Here is a 19,858-nt window from a genome sequence, read left to right as displayed (position 1 = left end):
ATTCTGACTTTATATATGTGAATATGTAATCAATTTTCGAAGATAAATTTTGGCTCTTGATTATGGGTAGCTTACCTTCGATTTCGCAAGTTGTCATGCTCTCTCTCTCAATTTTAAATAAAGTCACGTAGCATGCCACATCAGTCGGGATCCAGGTATCGGGAGATTTGCTCGGTGGCTGTAGAAGTACAAATAGGTTCGTCGATGCTACCTAGTGACATGTGGACCACCACCGTCACAAAAACCGAACCCCCTATCCTAAAACCCTAAACCCCTATTTCTAAACTCCAAACCATCAATTCGGCATACTTTGAATTGAGCCGCAGCGATGGAGGTGGAAGAAGAGCAGAGAGAAACGATGACCAACAAAGTGATGTGCCTTTTGACAGATCCAGGTGGAACGCCTCTGGGAGCTGCCATGTACCTACCCCAAAATGCTGGGCCCCAACAGCTCCAGCAAATGGTCAACAAGCTTCTCAGCAATGTAAGCTTTTGGATTTTGGCTTTTTATTTTGTTGTTGATCGTAGCGTGTATTTTTTTTTTTTTTTCTTTTGGGCTGGGTAGAAAGTGCTGGGAAATAAATCAGTACATTGGACAAGCTTGAACTTTTTCTATCAAATTATCAAGCTGGAATCTTTTCGTTTTGGTCTCTTCAGGTGCTTCCTTCGGTTGTTTAGAGACTGTAGCAAAAGAAAAGAAAGCACATATCTGAAGTTCACTTGCTTTTGAAATTTATTTGTGAAGAGTTTTGTGTTGAATTAGTTAAATTTCAAGCGGAGAATCATAGAGAAAAAAATCTCCTGCTACATGCTTTTTCTTGAATATTTTCTTGGTTTGTTCATTTCTAGTTATTTTTATCTTGAAACTTCAAGTTGATTAGAAAATGTTGTGCTTGTTGAATTATATGGCACGTATTTGTTACCAAAATGAATTCCCAGTTTAATTCCTGTTCCAAGTTTTTGCCAACCAACCAAATCTCTCAGTGTTAGCAGACTAGCAGTTTACCATTCTTGCACTGTGGGCCCACATTGGACTCCTATGTAATTAATGCGGGCTTGTGCAAAATGAAAGCTCTGGTTCTTTGCATTTTAGGAAGTACTGGGTTCAGGGGCTCGCACTGCAGGGGATAGTCCTGGATTTCTATTATAAAGTGGCAAGACATTTTATAAGTGTGTCAGGAATAATTGCCTCTATATATGATATCTGACGTGGTTGTGTATCTGCTTCTATGAATATAACAACCATGAAAATCTATATTTTTTTTTTCAGGAGGAGAAGTTGCCTTATGCTTTCTATATATCAGATCAGGAGCTTCTCGTGCCACTTGGCACTTATTTGGAGAAGAATAAATGTTAGTCAGATGAAACGGATAGTTGAAGTTTACATTTTAGATTTTGTCATTGGATTTTTATACTTATATTTTACGTTCCATTGCACTAGGCATGTACAGGTACTAGGCATTTATAGGCTTTTTGGGGGATTTACTAGGTTTGTTTATTTGAGAATATTTTTGTGTGGCAATTTGTAGTTTCTGTGGAGAAGGTGCTCTCAATAGTTTATCAACCACAAGCTATATTCAGAATTCGCCCAGTTAATCGTTGCTCGTCCACAATTTCTGGTATGAGCTACTAACGACGTTTCTTTATTATATCGATTGCTTTTAGATGTTATATTGTATGAGTGGAATGCAGCTGGATTTCAATGGTCTATAGACTTGTTGTGGTCATTATGTTAAATTAATGTAACATGTCTGGGGGTTTTGTGATATTGCTGGTGCAGGTCACACCGAAGCCGTACTTTCAGTTGCCTTTAGTCCTGATGGGAAACATTTGGCAAGTGGTTCAGGCGATACCACTGTCAGACTTTGGGACCTCAATACCCAGACACCGCTGTTTACATGTACAGGTTTGAAGTCAAGGCTTTAATCAGATTCTGGGACTGTTAAACATAAAACCAATGTCCAAACAACTGAAAGGAAAATAATTGGAAAATGAAAAGGGAATATGGAAAACTTAACCTATATGACTTGCATAAGCTTTAAATGTGATTGTTTATTTTATAGTGAGAGTATTTTGAAGGGATTAATGTACTGTCTGGAAGTATATACAATTGATATTTTAAAGGTATCACTGTATATCTCAAAACTAAGCCTTCTCCTCATATTCAGGACACAAGAATTGGGTTCTTTGTATTGCATGGTCACCAGACGGTAAGCATCTTGTAAGTGGGAGCAAGGCAGGAGAACTTCAATGCTGGGACCCTCAAACAGGGAAGCCATCAGGCAATCCACTTATTGTTAAGTCTTTTACTTGATCTATTGATCATTGGATGTATTTGCTGCATTGTTTAACTAATTTTCTTTGACTCGTGGAGAGCAAACTCTTCTACTATTGAAGATTTAGTTTCCCTTGTTGGATGTCTGATGCCATCTCGCGAAATGTTAGATTTACTCGGCAGAAGCATGCTTTGTATTGCTTTGGAAGAGAAGATATCACGTTTTTCATTTTTTTCAAAGAAGTTATCACGTTTTTTATTTTTTGAGTTCTGAACTTTGATTTTGGTGTAAGATGCCTTGTAGTTTTCTTTTAAAAAAAAAATGTTTACCCGTAAAAAAAAGCCTTGTAGCTTATTCATAGGTTTTTCTAGGCTTGATCTATTCACCCTCTCTCCCTATTAAAACAAATGATATTTTTTTAGGGGGCAGATGGGAAGTTTTTGTATTCATTACTGTTATGTGTAAATCAAAAGTTTCGCAAAATGTTGAAATGATTTTTAAATCGAAGTATCTTTATCAAAAAACGAGGAAGGTTTTGCTTCTGGGGCCTTGTCCAAGAAAGGAAGAAAGCTTTGGACATTTTACCTTGCATAGATGTATAGCCCTGGAACTGAGTTATTTAGAACTATGTTCTTAGCAGGAAACTTGCATGGCAAGTAATCTTTAGTTCCAAGACTAAGAGCATGTAGTAAAATTTGTTGACTTTATGGATGACCTGAACTCAGCACAAACTACAGAGATAACAATGTAACTGTCCCAGGACAAGGGTAAATAATACTCTTCCCAGAGTGTAGAAATTCTGGAAAACAACAATCCATAGCTAGCTGGTTGCATCAAAAGACTTCTAAACTTTAATTAGAATGATCCAGCGTATGTAAAAAACTGTTGAGGGCAAACAAGGAAATCATGCCTAATTTCTTTGAAAGACTTTGCATCCCTCTTTTCATGGAAGAAAAAAAAAAAAAAAAAACTTGGTTGTCCTAGCATTTATTGACAAAATGTTGGTTCACTGTTTCAATTTTTGTTTGTATCTTTAGACACTCATGCATAGGTGTTACTCTTGTATATGTCCCGTGTACTTGGCTTCACGTATTTTAATAAAATTCTTATTTACTGATAAAAAAAATATTGTTGTTTGCAGCTTGTAATTAATCATTGAAGCTGGTGGTAGAATTTATTTTTCTTTTGCTTGGTTTGGTAAATAAGTAGACTTGCCAATACATTCTCTATTGACTCTAATGTTTGGAATCTGCAATGCCACAGGGCCACAAAAAATGGATTACTGGTATCTCTTGGGAACCGGCCCATCTGAATGCTCCATGTCGGCGGTTTGTAAGCGCTAGTAAAGATGGTGATGCACGCATTTGGGACGTTTCATTAAGGAAATGCATTATTTCTCTTAGTGGTCACACACTAGCAGTAACTTGTGTGAAATGGGGTGGAGATGGAGTAATTTATACAGGGTATACTTTTTTTATAAGTAAAATTTTTTCTTAAGTTCCTACAGTTTGATGCAACGCTTATTAGTGTAGCTCTATATCTTAAGAATTGCAATAATTGAAGACGTCCTTTTTGGATGACCCTTGAGGACAAGAAAATCATAATTTACTTTAAAGTATAGCTAGACAACTTCTTTCCCCTTTTTTGACAGGCCGACTCAATTGATCATTGACCTTAGTCTTACAAGGACACATAAGTGCTCCATTGACTTTTCAATGTTGAAACAATGAGGCTGCTCTGCCATTTTTATTTTATTTATGTTTTTGTTTTTTGGTTGCTGGGGAACAACTCTGCTTTGAATGTTGAGTGAGCAAGTAAATATTTACTTTGGTTGGCCTCTTGTCACTTCTTTATTTGTTTGGTTAATCCTTAGTTGGTTTGTCATTACATGATCAAGATTACAATATATGTGAACAGCTATTTGATGGTTCTTATTGGTTTTTCTTTCTTTCTTTCTTTCTTTCTTCTTCTTCTTCTTTTATTTTTTTAATTTTTTTTTATGGTAAGGAAACTTACAACTGAGGCCTTCCATGTTGCGGCATGTGTTATTTGCTGAATTTTGAATATCTAATCTGATAGTTATGCCATCTCCATGTTTACCTTTTTTTTGGAAATATAAATTCTGAATAAATGCTTAAATATGTGAATGTATACACATATGCATGTGTTTGTGTGCTTATATGTTTTGCTTTTCTTCTTATGAAAGAAGAAATAGAATTAGAGAATGTAGATGATATTGTCCCATATGCTTTACAAATTTTACAAAGGCCGCCGCCCCCCCCCCCCCCCCCCCCCCTCTCACAATCCCCAACCCAAAAAAAAAAAAAAAAACACCGAAAAAAAAAATCCCTAAAAATGGCAAAGCTTCTCTTGATTAATTAAAAGGGTCTTCAAGTTTTTTAAGGCGTCCAAGACTCCCTCACAAAAGTGGATTGGATTTATTAAGGGAAGAATTGTGGGCTTCCTTTTTGAGTAGATGACCATGACTAGCTTGTGATTTTCTACCTACAAATTACAATCATACGTTCATTTCAACCATTGCAGCTCCCAGGATTGTACCATCAAAGTTTGGGAAACTACCCAAGGGAAGCTAATTAAAGAATTGAAGGTAACTAGATAAATCTTTCCTTGGCTATATAAGATTTCTAATTGCTTATGTGCATGCTTATTATTATATCATCGAGCACCTTCCAATCCTCTATAGGCCAGTTTACTGTGCTATAAACATATTAATTTTTATTATCATCTTATAGTGACCATAGTTTTAACTTATCAAAAAGTTTTACCATAGTTGATGAAAGATTTCTGTTACTTCAAGACAAAGAAAATTTATATCTTAGAGGATATCCTCTTCACATCTCTTCCTTCTTATGGGTGGTAACAAGAAACAAAATGATTGCTTATGTACTTTTGTAACTCATGTTTGTTTTTGTTGGTTTATGATTTTATTAATCTTCTCAATCTGAGATTGTAATACTTGGAGACACCTATTTGTTTTTTGTTTCTTAATTCTACTACTCAAGAACATGCACTTCTCATTTTAATGTGTTGTAGTTATTTATCTTATACCTGAGAAATAAGATGGTTCAAGGATATTCAACCTTTTGGCTGAGTCAAACGATGTACTCATTCTTTTATCGGAAGAAGGGAGAAATAAATTGGTGAAATTTGACCAAATGCATGATGTTGGCTCTTTGGGTTTCTGAACATAAATAGGCCACTGCAATTCTACCTTATATCTTTAGTTATTGTCCCCCACTGTTATGGTTTCTCATCTACTGTTGTTTTCCTTTGTGTTGCTAGTAGTCCATGTCTTTTCCTTTATTTTCTTTTTTCTTTTTCTTTTTTTTTTTTTACCAACTTCCTTTTTTTATATTTATTTTAGGGTCATGGGCATTGGGTCAACTCTCTTGCATTGAGCACTGAATATGTTCTTCGCACTGGGGCTTTTGACCATACGAGCAAGCACTATTCATCACCAAAGGAAATGAAAAAGGTAACTGTCATTGAGTAGTAGATTTGATAGTTTTTGCTTCTTTTTCTTTGAGTTAGAGGTGGAGTTTGGTTGCTGCATATATCAAAGGAGATAATGGTTATGGAGCCAAATTTTAAACAGTTGTAGTGTCTTTTTGCTTTATTGGTGGGGAGAATAGTAAAGGTGTAGAAAGAAATTTTGTTTGTTTTGAAGTAATTTACTGGATTTGGGTCATCACATGCACCTCTTACCCTTAATAATTTGGGACGAAGCTTTTCTTTTTGATCAAATTTTAATTATTTGTATAAATAAATTTGGGGAGGACTGGATGCACACTTAAAGTTTAAGGCTTCAGTTTTAGCTCATTTTTATGGGAAGACTTTTAGTTTTTTGGCCTTTTAGTATTCGAATCGTTAGGTGAGAACTTTTACCCACTATTCTTCTCCTGTCCTCACTGCCTCAATTATTGTCATGTGCTGTTGCAGCTGTAATGTTTTTGTCATGTTAGACTTTGGCTTCATGCACAAATGTTTTTCTGCTTTTCTCCATCTTTCCTTCAGGTGGAACTAATTATTTCCCATTGTGCTAATAAGTACAGGTTGCTTTGGAAAGGTATAACAAAATGAAAGGCAATGGCCCTGAAAGATTGGTTTCTGGATCGGATGATTTTACCATGTTTCTTTGGGAACCTTCTGTCAGCAAGCACCCTAAAACTCGCATGACAGGTCATCAACAGGTACAAATATTTTGTAATTTGATTGTCTGTCCTCAATTGCAATCCCAAATTATTCATCATTTTGTGTTTCCCCTTCTGCCTTCAGATTGTTTCAATTTATCTTAATCTTCACGACTATACCCCCCTAGTTGTTGCTGGAATTGCTAATACAGATACCTTTGTATCTAAATGTTCTGATGTATATATATTTTAACATATATGCACGAATCTTGTCCTTTTAGTGAAAAATTGAAATTTGTTCTTGTTGCTTTCAAACAGCTTGTCAATCATGTTTATTTTTCACCTGATGGACAATGGGTTGCAAGTGCCTCATTTGACAAGTCTGTCAAGTTATGGAATGGTACTACAGGGAAATTCGTCGCTGCTTTTCGAGGCCATGTTGGGCCTGTTTATCAGATCAGGTTTGAACAATTTCCATCATTTATGCATCTCCGTTCACTTACCTCGCAGCTAATCTTGATGTTGCATTTTGTCCTACAGCTGGTCTGCAGACAGTAGGCTTCTTTTGAGTGGCAGCAAGGATTCCACACTCAAGGTAACTTTTAAAACTATTACTCTTTCTTCTTCTAGTTGCAAGTCTCGGATTGACTAAGAGCCTTTGGCTCCACATAGTGTTGGAAACACGGTTCTAATGTTGGGCATTGCAGAAACAAGAATAGATGTATTGGGATTATGCATTGTCAAAAAATGGTGTTGTATAAATGTATATATATTTTTTTTGATAAGTAAACAATAGTATTAATAAGTGTTGTATAAATGCATATAATGCCATTTATTCAAAATTTGAAGATATCGTAGATGCTATGCACTACTATAAAGTTCATTTTATAGCCTCTGATTGAGTTTGTACTCTTAGATTGTGATTGAGTTTGTAATCACGAATAACTTCTTCTATACAAATAAATGAAGTACCCCAGCCCCCATGACTTAAACAATGAACAAATTGTAGTCTATTATGTATGAATAAATTTTCGATTTTGACTAGGTTTGGACTTGTGTAAACACTACTAAAAAGCATGTATATGTAGATGTGGACTTCAGTTGACGAGGTGCTAATCCCTTTTTTTCTAAGGATGAACATATTTATGACCTTTGATTGAAATTTGTTAAAATTGTCTAGGTTTGGGATATCCGGACACACAAGTTGAAACAAGACCTTCCAGGCCATGCAGATGAGGTATGTTCTATGTCCAAAAACAATGGTCTTTCTTATCTTATTTTGAGTTTTAAATTGATACATTAGTAACTGTTTTTGGAAAAAGGTTTATGCTGTTGATTGGAGTCCAGATGGTGAAAAGGTAGCTTCAGGTGGTAAAGATAGAGTATTGAAGTTATGGATGGGTTAGATTGACCGACCCCAATACATGATTGAAATTTTGAACAAATTGTTAATTCTGGAGCTTTGATCGGCGTGTAACTTTGCATTTGCTATCAGATACCTGTATATATTAAGTGTTCTGCACTACTTTGAGGAAGATAAGATTTTATTAGTAACTTAAGAGGGTGTAACCCTTCTCTCTCTCTCTCTCTCTCTCTCTCTCTCTCTCTCTCTCTCTCTCTCTCTCTCTCTCTCTCTAAATGCACAATAAACAAGTCGGTGTCATCTTCCGCAATGATGCACATTAACGATGGCTCTTGAACTATGTTTTTCCAACATGCTAAGAGATGCACTATTCTTGAAGGCATCACTCACTTTAATCCCACATACGCTAGAAATGGGTGTTACATGAAGCACTAACCATCTCGCAAGGAAAGAGAAGTGAATGATTAAAAACTTTATAATTGGTCATCTATTAGAAAAAGACCCATATAGACTTAAGTTTTAACATGGGTAGATACTCCCAAAATAAATTGTGAAATGGGAGTGAGGAGTAAAGATATGAGTCCTAAATGAAAACGAGGTGGTGAAAAATATATATTTGCATTGTCATCTATTTGCTTGTATTTTGTGAGGACGAAGGGCAAAAGAAATTCATGCAGGATGAGGAGATGATACTAAAATTGGTGTAAAATGAATACAAGTAATTTGAAGTAATTTTGCTTCCAGAAAATGTTACTTCAAAAAATTGTCCTAGTAGCAGTGGGAGTTTCAGTACGGTTATTGTGCACTTGTATCGATCGTTTGCCTGGTTTCATGGTTTCCAACACAAGGATCATCTTGTTTTCCTTCACCCTTGTGTCAAAAGCTTCCCAACTACTTCAAAAACAATGAAGCTTCCTTGTAATTCAAAATGGGCAATATAGTGAAGTTTCATAGCCATAAAAACTTATACTAGTTCTTATTCTGAGACTCTCCTGCCCTCGAGTTTGTTAAATCAACAGACTGGCATTAATTTTATTTAACAATAAAAAATAGAGATTTTACTATAGAGTAACTTCAACAATTTCAATGCTTTTATAGAAAATATACTCAACTTCAACAATTTCAATGCTTTTATAGAAAATATACTCGAAAATGCATAAATATTATGTTTGGAAAGCAAAAGTGTAGAAGTCACACTTGCTTTATGACATTATTAGTATGAAATGCATTCTACAATATAGCAAAAATAGGCAATCCAGCGGATGCCAGTGACATTTGAAACGGAAGAATTGAAAGGTAGGCAAAGTTTGTTTATAACTACTTAGCATGAGTTGCCTATGTGCCATGAATCAAACATTCAAAAGAGGTTCCTCGCCCTCAAGCTTTCAAAAGTGTCCTTTAAAGTCACCTCCACAGGAGTGAACTTAAGGCCTAAACTTTCTGCTCTCTCCCTGGATACCTTGTAGGATGATGCAAAAGGATGGTCATCTCCGCATCTGCATCATAAAAAGTGTAGGTCAATTTGTGTCTGAATTCTTTTACAACTGTTATATGTTACATAACACACTAACTAATTAACGGGTTGCATAAATCTAGTACAAAAACTTCAAAATAGTCGGTTTAAGGTAAACGGCAGTTTGGAAAAGAATTATATTTCACTTTTTGTACCCTTAAGCATGTATGACATAGTGAATCTTCAATGTGTAACCAGTGTGAATCATAAATTGACAAGTTGATGCTAGTACTGGGTATATGGATACATCACTTACTTTTCAGGAAGGTTTATATCAGGGAAGAGTTCACGCATAAGTTTCACAAACTCAGAAAATTGGAGAACTCTTTCAACTAAACAATATCTTCCACTGGCTGATGGATTCTCGAAGGCTAGTATATGTGCATTAGCAACATCTCTGACATCAACCCATGCGGGATATATAAGTGGAACACTTTCAGCCCCTGCATAAGAGAGTGTCAACTGCTTGCATCACAAAAAGATTGTGTCTTTTAGAAGAAGGAATCAGGCAGAACCACTTTCTGGGAGAAACTAAGACATTTTTAAAGATTAGAGCCGTATAGTTTCCAAAATTACTTTCAAAGGAAATGCATTTACGTCTTGATAACTTTCAATTTTTTTAAGCATCCCTAAAGAATGAAATTACCATTGAAATACGATTCCTTCTTTTAAAAAGGAAAGAAAAAAAAAAACCTTCAAACCAACCCTTTATAACTTTTACAAACAATCCAAAGCAAAGTTGCATGCCACATGAGTCATTGCAGGAGTTTCATCATGATGAAGATGACAAGTAATTCCAATAGATGTGTTAAGTACTAAAAATTGTTCAAGATGAAATATGTAAGATTCATTTAGCATAAAGTTGATTTAACTGGGATGGTATGCCGTTAGACAAACCATCTGGTAATAGACTTTTCAATTATTGTTTTTCTACATGTAATACCTGTAGTAACAGCTAGCTCCCATATTTATTGCCTTTCTGGCAAGGCTGTGGGTCAGCATAAGTTAGGTTTTGCCATTTTTACCTCGACTTTTCATATGAAGCACTGTAAGAATTAGCAGTGATCTTATTCCCATATAATTGTTATAGTTTTAAATAACTCAGAGATCTGTACATAATGAGATTCAATATATTACTTCTAATGAAATTTTTAAATCATTAGAGAAAAACAAAAATAAAGATGGATGAAAGGATGATAACATGACGAGGATGCTGCACTGGAGTACTCAGGATTCAGGAAAATGGCATGAGTTCACGAAAAGAGAGTACGCAACATAAAAAGGGAACAGTAGGCCACTCTTTTCATTAAAATTACTGAAATAATAGCTGATTAAAGCTGATTTATTTTGGCAAATAGTTACTGAGAGTTTTGAGTAAAAACTGTGATGGATTCAGACAACTACTGTGGGAATAAACGTATAATGCATGCCATTGCTATTAATCCTCTTATTTAACATATTCATTTTACTGCTTCCACTCAACTACGTAGGACTTTTTCACATGGTATATTTTTTCCAGCAAAAGAAAGTTAGCCAACACAAAACAAAACGCAATTTTTCTTTTTGAGGTTTCTGCAGTGAGATTTGCTATTCTATGAACCATGAGAAGAAGAATAGAAAGTAAATCAAAAATTAAATACATAACCTCACAATTCCAAATAATTGCATACACCTCAAAACAGGTTGCCATAGAGTCATACTTTAATAGGTTAGACCCACGGCAAACACTTTCCACTAGTTACTCGTATGGGAAGCAAATACCATATGGTCTGAGGATCACGGGCAGGTTCTTCAAGAGATTCTTTTTCATTAATAGGCACAAGTATTTGTTAATATTCAAATAGACAGGTAAACAGTAATCTCACTGGCCGAAGAATACCTTTCACAAGTTTGAGCAATGGCTCCAAAGTTGCATTGAGAGTGGGCTGTAAAAGGGGACCACTCACCCACCCAGGAAGCATTGCTACCATGTCAATTCCATTTTCTTTCGAAAATTCCCAAGCAGCCTTCTCTGCCAAGGTCTTTGAAAGCACATACCAAAGCTGATGAAAGCAATTATCTTTAGGGGAACACAGTGAAAATTTTTACAGCTGCAATATACTAATTAGCCACTATCTAAGACTGCTGCTGATAAATAATATATGTTATGCAACTAAACCAAATACAAACCATTTGAACACCATACTAACGCAAATACAAGGCATTGAAGGCAAGCTTTCGATAACATTCTTCCATGCCCCCCGGCCCAAGGGCTGTGGGTCAGAATATTTAGGGCATATACCACTGCTCTACTTTTATCCTTCTTCCCTCAATATATGCGTCTAGAAGCCAATAGAGAATTGGATGTTCAAATTAAGATTCTGCCCTAGCCAACACTTGGCTCCAGTTCAGGGGCAATAGTTCCCTTAATCATTCAAATATATGAGTGAGGGAGAAAGAAAGCATAAATAAGTTTTAATGGAAAACAAATTGTTCTTCAAAGCTATCAATAACAGTTTAATGCAATACAAAATTGCAGCAATGCTGTTTATTTTTTATGTTTTATATTAAAATGAGATACACCCATTTTTTTTATATAATTAATAATAAAATTATTACTATTATAAACTATCTTGAATTGTATGACCACATTTATCTAGTCGTCAAATGCATAGTGCTAGCATAGTACTAGCATAGTGAGTTGGTCGACATATGCATAGTGCATAGTGCTAGCATAGTACTAGCATAGTGAGTTGGCCGACATATGCATAGTGCATAGTGCATAGTACTAGCATAGTAAGCTAGCATAGTTCCCTTTGTACGCCTATATATATCGTTGAATTCTTTAAAAAATTCATAAGTTTCATAACCTTTCTGAACTCTACCTCTTTCTCTCTCCTTTTAAAAGTTTTATAATACGTTATGACTCTCTCTTTTCTATCATTTCATAACACGTTATCAGCACGAAAGTTCTGATGATTTTGAAGCTAGTAATCCTCAACTTCAAGTAAGTTTTTCAATATATTTTTATATTCCTGATTTATATATGTAAAAAATGTCAAATCTTACAAAATTGGAATTCGTTGCTTTTGACATTTCTGGAAAAAATTATTTATCTTGGATCCTTGATGCTGAGATTTATCTGGATGCGATGAACCTAGGAGATACAATTAAAGAAGGAAATCAAGGGTCCCTGCAGGACCGTGCTAAGGCAATGATTTTCCTTCGGCACCATCTTCATGAAGAATTAAAAACTGAGTATCTAACGGTGAAAGATCCACTTATTTTGTGGAATGATTTAAGGGAGAGATATGAACACCAAAAAATTGTAATCCTCCTAAAAGCTCGTCATGATTGGATGCACCTGAGGTTGCAAGACTTCAAGAGTGTTAGTGAGTATAACTCTGCACTCTTTAAAATTAGCTCGCTATTGAAATTATGTGGTGAAAAAGTCACTGATGATGACTTGTTAGAGAAGACATATACTACTTTTCATGGCTCGAATGTGCTCCTGCAGCAGCAGTATCGAGAGCGAAAGTTCAAAAAATATTCTGAACTTATATCTTATCTTCTATTAGCTGAGCAAAATAATGAGCTTTTGTTAAGAAATCACCAGTCACGTCCTACTGGTTTTATATCATTCCCTGAAGTGAATGGTACTAGATTTACATCATTCCCAGAAGCGAATGGTGCATCTTTTCAAAGAAAACGAGGGCGTGGACGTGGTAGGAAAAACTATGGAAGTGGAGGTCCTAGAAGTGACCACACTAAAAGGGACAATAATATATATACATTGTACCACCAGAAGTGGTTCAACTCAGAGAAGGGCAAAGGTCCACAAAACAAATTTTTAAAGAAAGATGAAGATGGATGCCATAGATGTGGTATGACTGGACATTGGGCTCGTATCTGTCGTACAGATAAGCACTTGGTTGACTTATATCAATCTTCTATAAAAGAAAAAACAAAGAAATTTGAAACAAATTTTACTGAACCATCATATGCTTTAGATTCTATAGATGGAGAAGATATTACAAGTCTTGATGTTTCTGATTTCTTTGAGGATTCTAGTGGTAGAGTTGATCATAAAAGTGTTCCTTTTTAATTAATGTATTTCCTTTATCTTATTATAAAATATTTTTATATTCTGCAATGTTTTGTAGTAATGAAAGTTTTATTTATTCTTTTATACTTGTTATAAATTATTGATGATATGATTTATCTGAGAATGGAAATGGAGCATCCCTGAATGATCGCCCTAAATCAATAATTTTATTGAGTATCTCATATGAGTGATACTTGTACCAAAAACTCATTATGATTTATACACTTGAAGTTGCATAATTGAAATTGTGGAAAGAATATATATTTGAATGAACGTCTCGAATGTGCTCCTGAAGTAGCAATATCGAGTATGCTCCTGAAGTAGCAATATGAAATGCAAACGTTCACAATATATTCTAAATCTGTATCAGTAACTGAGCAAAATAATGAGCTTTTGATAAGAATCATTATTCACGTCTTACAAGATCTACATCATTCCCTGAATTGAATGATAATGAATTTATATCATTCTATTCCCTGAAGTGAAAAGAATGATGCGTTTCATTCAAAGAAATTAAGAGATTGGACGTGATAATGAATATCTTTTTGGGTCAGAAGCTCGTATTGGAAAATGTAAGCTTTCTCTTTGAGATGATATTATACAAATTATTGAATCAAATATTATGATGCATCAAAAGGTGATATGATTCAAAATATTTGTATCTTTTCATGGTTATCTTGATCATCCAAAATCAATTACGATAAGTCGAATGATTTTCATATGGACGTCCATAAAAGAACCAGAAGATTCTTCTACTATAAAGTTTTACCACCAGAAATGAAAAGAAAAATTTGCTTGAAGTAAATAAGATGAAATTATTCGACGTTATCTTGATTATCATATGTGAACCAGAAGTTCAGATGATAATTAAATTTTGGATACAATAAGATAAAAATGTCTCATATTCTAGCTGCTAAAATTTCAGCGAGAATTGAAGTCCCTGTAGGACAATTAAGAAATTCAGCAGTCTAAAGACATGTATAAAGGCATGTGAGACTTATCGATATAAAAGATAGAGTATCTCAAAAGAGAAAGGCACAAATAATTTGGTGCTCCTGAAGAGGCCATACCCACAAAACAAGCAATAAAGTCCATCCAAATTCTCTGTATAAAATTCTCCTATATAAACTCTTGAAGAGTACCTCCTGAAGAGGTTTTTCATGAAAATGTCTTCCCTTAAAGAGGGACAGGTATCTGAAAATAACGAGATCTTGTTACATTTCATGAATAATGGAGAAATTATGGATAGAAATAAAATTGTTGTCGACAATGTATTTTCATATGAGATGGCAATTGACATTACCAGAAGTAATGATGAAAGTGAATCAAGAATCGTCGAAGAATACGACGTAAAATATTGGCCAAATTTGAAAGAAATAATTCCTGCAGAATTGATTCACTAGTAAAATATGATGCATCGGGACTTATAGTCCAAACACCTAAAGAGGTGATGCTTGTTGAATGTCAGTGGGTATTTATGGAAAGGAAATAAAAATGTGATATATAAATCACGAGTCAGTTTCTCAATTCCTGCAGAATTGATATCACTAAGTAAAATGTGATAACTATGGACTTGAAGTCCAAACACCTAAAGAGGTGATTTTTGTTAAATATCAGTGGATATTTATATACATGATATAAAAAGCCTGAAACTTTTAATATGAAAATTTGATATAGAAATCACAAGTTATTTTCTCGAAGAAACAATATTGATATGATTTAAAAGTGGTTGAAATCATATTGAGATTTTTATTAGCTTGAAAGTTACCGAGAGTTTGGATATGCATGATTAACTGCATATTTATATGGATCATTGGATCATGATATATATATGAAAATCCCTGAAGGATAGAAAATGTCTGAAGCTTCTAATATGAATACATCTGGAAATATGTATTCTATCAAGTTTCAAAGATCCTTATATGATCTAAAGCAATCCAAACGCAAATGAAAACAAGCTATTATTGCAGTTTATATATATGATTTAAATGTCATTGAGGCTCCAGAAGAGCTCATAAAAATTGTACATATTTGAAATATAAATCTGAAACCCTTGCGGCTTCAAGGGGAAGATGGATGATATTATTAGTCATGAAATACCATTTTTTAATACAATTAGTATTTCAGATTCATATTATGGGTTTGATATGAAGTGTGCATTATTAAAGAAGAAATAAAAGGGAGCACACAGAACATCTACCAAAAGATAGAAACACAAATATGAATATTTGTGAAATATTATTTTATTATCTTGAAGCAAGAATTACAGAAATTTGAGGCACTTTGCCTCATTCTTTAAACGCTCTTGTTCTTCAAGAATCTGCATGGCATCGAAAAGAAGATTTAAGCAAGGATTTTAAATTTCTATTCTCTTGTTTTATTGATTCTATCTTCATGTTGGACTCCAGAAGAAGTCGCTGAAGTATAGCAATATTCTCGTGGAGATTGTCAACTCCACAAGTTCTGGATTGCAGTCGCTGAGAAAATGCGACAATGGATGATGAGTATCGAGTACCGAGACTCACAAGCTCATAGATAGCTTTATTATCTGACCTATGAGTCAGATCATTATATTGCATAATAGCACCTGTGGTAGAAGCAGGTACAGCTGATGAACGAGGTGCAGAGTACCTCATATATTGGTCATGAGAAGATCGCTGAGCCATTGTAGGATAAGAATGCAGAAAGAGATTGCAGAGTAAAAATGCAGTATGATTACAGAAAATTGAAGAAGATGAGATGCGAATGAAGATGAGCTGAATATCTCTTTTATAGAGAAAATTATGATACATCATCTCTCGTGAAGCAAGAGAAAAGAGACGAAATATAACTTCATAGCTCTGTGGCGCCTGACAGCACGCCTGACAGCTGCGGTGCCTGACAGCACACCTGACACCTACAGAGGAGTTGAAAATCTGCGGTGCTTGTCTGATCTTAAAAGGCTGGCCACCGTTTTTATTAAAAAATGAGGTTAGCGGTTTAATGTTGATGAATTCTCCAGTAACTGTGTTATTTACAAGAACTCCAGAAGAGTAAAACTCTAAAAGAGTAGTGATGAGCAGAAAGATCCAGTTGTGATTATTTTATCAACATGGATCAAGTCCACAGTTAGTTGAATGTACAGATGCGAATTATCTTTCAGATACACAAGAAGATCATTGCAATTCATGAGAAGAAAGTTGAAATTGATATCAAGAAGTTACGGTCAAGTAAAAATCTGGCAGATTTATTCACTAAAGTATTACCAACTGCAACATTTAAGAAGATTATGCAGAACATTGGAATGCGGAGGTTTGAAGACCTGTTATCATGCACTACCAACTGCAACATTTAAGAAGATTATGCAGAACATTGGAATGCGGAGGTTTGAAGACCTGTTATCATGCACTACCAACTGCAACATTTAAGAAGATTATGCAGAACATTGGAATGCGGAGGTTTGAAGACCTGTTATCATGCACTTTTCAGGGGAAGTAATGTCTTGAATACTTGTGCTGATTGTACTCTTTTTCCTTCGCTAAGGTTTTATCCCACTGGGTTTTCCTTTGCAAGGTTTTAATGAGGCAATCCTAAAGCACTCGGCGATACACATGAATACTGTACTCTTTTTCCTTCGCCATTGGTTTTTTCCCACAGAGTTTTTCCTTGGCAAGGTTTTAACGAGGCATATTCTTTAAATATGGTCATCCAAAGGGGAAGTGTTATAAACTATCTTGAATTGTATGACCACATTTATCTAGTCGTCAAATGCATTGTGCATAATGCTAGCATAGTACTAGCATAGTGAGTTGGTCGGCATATGCATAGTGCATAGTACTAGCATAGTAAGTTGGCCGACATATGCATAGTGCATAGTGCTAACATAGTACTAGCATAGTGAGTTGGCCAACATATGCATAGTGCATAGTACTAGCATAGTGCAGCATAGTAAGCTAGCATAGTTGCCTTTGTACGCCTATATATATCGTTGAATTCTTTAAGAAATTCATAAGTTTCATAACCTTTCTGAACTCTATCTCTTTCTCTCTCCTTTTAAAAGTTTTATAATACGTTATGACTCTCTCTTTTCTATGATTTCATAACAATTACTTATTGTTTTATTAATAACTTGATTGTGATGTTTTCTAAAAACGGCATTTAAAAAAGTAAATATAAAGGAAAAAAGATGAAGCTTAGAAAAGAATGCAAAGTGTTTCAAACTTTAAAAATTCCCAATAATCTAATGTTTACTGATGTGGCCTTTCAAATGGTTTTATATTTAAATGACCTAATTCATAGTTATTTAATCCAGTATTCGATGACATGGCTTGACAGAAGCAACACTCCTGCTTCGAAAATTATATAGCTTATAGATACAAATAAGCTCACCTTACAGGGCTACTACACCCACAGTCTAAGATAGGAGACAAAACAATCAAGAGGAAAAGGGAAACAAAAGAAGGAAAGAACAAACAAACATATTGTCTGCACAAGATAACTTGTCCCATGTTTGCCCTCATGTACGTACCATTATGGTTTAAGTGAGAATCAGTCACAGAATCATGTAAGTCCATATGCAGCTTCAGCAAAGAACTTGAGAAAAAGATAAAATGTACGTAATAAGAAATTAGCATGTACACGAACCTTCGATTTCTCACAAACAGCTGGATCTGAAATCCAAGTCTCATCAACTACCACATCAGGAGTAAGGGGTTTTCCACTGTATACAACTGCTGCCATTGAGGATGTTAAAACCACTCTTTTAACAGATGAAACTTTAGCACATGATCTAAGGACGTTAAGTGTTCCCTCCACAGCTGGCTCAATTAATTCGGCCTGAAAGGAGTTATAAACAGAGGCATTTGAATTGGGTAAGTTAATAATGCACCAGTGCGTTTAAATGTAAACTCTTGCACTATCTGGATAGACTATGGCATTTTTCCGTCTTAAATTTGAATCAGTTCAAAGAAATACTAAAAAAGATTTGCGTGTGAACATTGGAGAAAATCTATTGGTAGTATTCATTGTAGATAAAAGATGTATCCGATGAACATCAACAAGCATATGTGATAGTCCAAGATGGTAATTTCATCTGAATAAATCCATGAAAGAATAAACTCACATCATGGACTACTTAAAATTATAAGGAGGCATGAAACTCAACAACTTTTGGCAAACAGCTATGCATTATACAAAATTGGTGATTCGTTGAAACGACCAATTGGCACAGTACATGACATTTGCATTGATTCAATTAGCATGAAACCAAAGGTACCTGCGGATTGTTGGCACTGAAATCAACAGGGCTGGCTATATGAAAAACGCCCTCACATCCATCAAACAGGGAATCAAAAGATCCTTCTTCCAGTAAGTCTGCTTTGAACAAATGAAGTCTTTCCTTAGCTCCATCCAGCATAAGTAAGTGTTCTGTCTTCTTTGGGTCATCTGTGGCAAAAATTTAAAGCTGAACCCATAAAATGTTTACAGGATAAAAAATATCCATTTAGCATTACCAATATTCATATCTTTCCCTTGATCTTAAACATCAAGTTAATGATATCCTAAAGAAGTATTAAAGCATCTAATTTCGAAAGCGAAAAATAATCTTTTCTTAGTGATTATTAGGAAGTTTGGAGCAAAGTGAACTGACAGTTGATCGAAGCTGTTTCAGACTACAACAGTTGGTTCCAAGAAACTCAAGGAGCTTTTTTTTAAAAACATATATGAATTATTACCCGAAGGAAAATCCTATACACTCTCAACTCAAGGAGCTCAAAATTAAAGAAAACATCGATTATAGAAGAAACACTTACGTAATCTGGTGAGAGAATTAGAGAATATGTGATGATACTTTTAAGTACTTACTTGGGTCACGAACAGAGGCATTGACAGTGTATCCGCGTTGGAGCAAGAGTTTCACCAGCCACGACGCAATGTATCCGGACGCTCCGGTTACGCACACCACCTTCTCTGCTCCACCACTCATTCTCTCTAATTGGCACCTTTCTTCTCCACCACTCACTGTGTCCCTCTTCACATTATCTTCTCAAGAGTATCGTCGTTGATTTGGCTAAATATCTTTAAATTTGACTAATGTGAACACTTCTTTACGTTAGATTTGTTTATTCTATCTAAATTCAATTCTTACACTGAATTAGTTATTTATTCACTATATAATAATAAGATATTATATATTATATATTTAATATTTTTTTTAAATTTTATTTTTATCACATTTTATAATTCTATCAATTTAATATTATTAATAATTATATTATAATTCAATAAATATTAAAAAAACATATTTTCAAAAATGATTTAATTCTTTATAATGAAAGTATAGAATATTTTAATTAGTAAAATGAAAGTGTAAAATATTTTAATATTTTAATTAGTAAAATAAAAGTGTAAAAATAAAAATATAAGAGTGAGAAAATAATATTTTAATTTTTAGTACATAAAAATAATCTTCTATATTTAGTCAATAACCAT

At 34.5% G+C, this 19,858-nt stretch overlaps 2 protein-coding genes across 3 annotated transcripts; one reads left to right on the top strand and one right to left on the bottom strand.

Annotated features, from left to right (window-relative positions):
- The first annotated feature begins 80 nt into the window (after positions 1-80).
- Positions 81-7,986, top strand: LOC122311381 (notchless protein homolog). The gene is made up of 13 exons (XM_043125925.1): positions 81-484; positions 1,271-1,352; positions 1,530-1,619; positions 1,781-1,906; positions 2,169-2,296; positions 3,540-3,739; positions 4,821-4,884; positions 5,662-5,772; positions 6,350-6,487; positions 6,746-6,888; positions 6,968-7,022; positions 7,608-7,664; positions 7,750-7,986. The coding sequence occupies exons 1-13, from the start codon at positions 329-331 to the stop codon at positions 7,831-7,833; spliced, it is 1,434 nt and encodes a 477-aa protein (XP_042981859.1). The 5' UTR covers positions 81-328; the 3' UTR covers positions 7,834-7,986.
- Positions 7,987-8,902: 916 nt separating this feature from the next.
- On the bottom strand, positions 8,903-19,447 carry LOC122310391 (phenylacetaldehyde reductase-like). 2 transcript variants are annotated; one of them, XM_043124285.1, is made up of 6 exons: positions 19,232-19,447; positions 18,642-18,811; positions 18,011-18,202; positions 11,183-11,324; positions 9,560-9,746; positions 8,903-9,286 (listed from the first exon to the last, which is right to left on the bottom strand). In XM_043124285.1, exons 1-6 carry the CDS (start codon positions 19,350-19,352, stop codon positions 9,148-9,150), a joined length of 951 nt encoding a protein of 316 aa, XP_042980219.1. In that variant the 5' UTR covers positions 19,353-19,447; the 3' UTR covers positions 8,903-9,147. The 2 variants fall into 2 exon arrangements, with proteins under 2 accessions (XP_042980219.1, XP_042980218.1); XM_043124284.1 differs by having other exon boundaries at positions 11,183-11,345; positions 19,232-19,444.
- Positions 19,448-19,858: the final 411 nt, after the last annotated feature.

This window comes from Carya illinoinensis, chromosome 5, assembly GCF_018687715.1.
Source record: "Carya illinoinensis cultivar Pawnee chromosome 5, C.illinoinensisPawnee_v1, whole genome shotgun sequence".
In the NCBI taxonomy this organism is placed as follows: domain Eukaryota; kingdom Viridiplantae; phylum Streptophyta; class Magnoliopsida; order Fagales; family Juglandaceae; genus Carya; species Carya illinoinensis.
This window is presented reverse-complemented; position numbering and strand designations above follow the sequence as displayed.

Bases quoted from the DNA above. Each gene is read 5' to 3' on its own strand.
- LOC122311381 (XM_043125925.1), top strand. From the start codon at position 329: ATGGAGGTGGAAGAAGAGCAGAGAGAAACGATGACCAACAAAGTGATG. The intron at 1,353-1,529 runs GTTAGTCAGATG...GGCAATTTGTAG, and splicing joins TTATTTGGAGAAGAATAAAT to TTTCTGTGGAGAAGGTGCTC. The intron at 1,620-1,780 runs GTATGAGCTACT...TTGCTGGTGCAG, and splicing joins TTGCTCGTCCACAATTTCTG to GTCACACCGAAGCCGTACTT.
- LOC122310391 (XM_043124284.1), bottom strand. From the start codon at position 19,352: ATGAGTGGTGGAGCAGAGAAGGTGGTGTGCGTAACCGGAGCGTCCGGA. The intron at 11,346-18,010 runs GTTCGTGTACAT...TGCTTTCATCAG, and splicing joins CTGTTTGTGAGAAATCGAAG to CTTTGGTATGTGCTTTCAAA. The intron at 9,287-9,559 runs GTAAGTGATGTA...TTTATGATGCAG, and splicing joins GATATAAACCTTCCTGAAAA to ATGCGGAGATGACCATCCTT.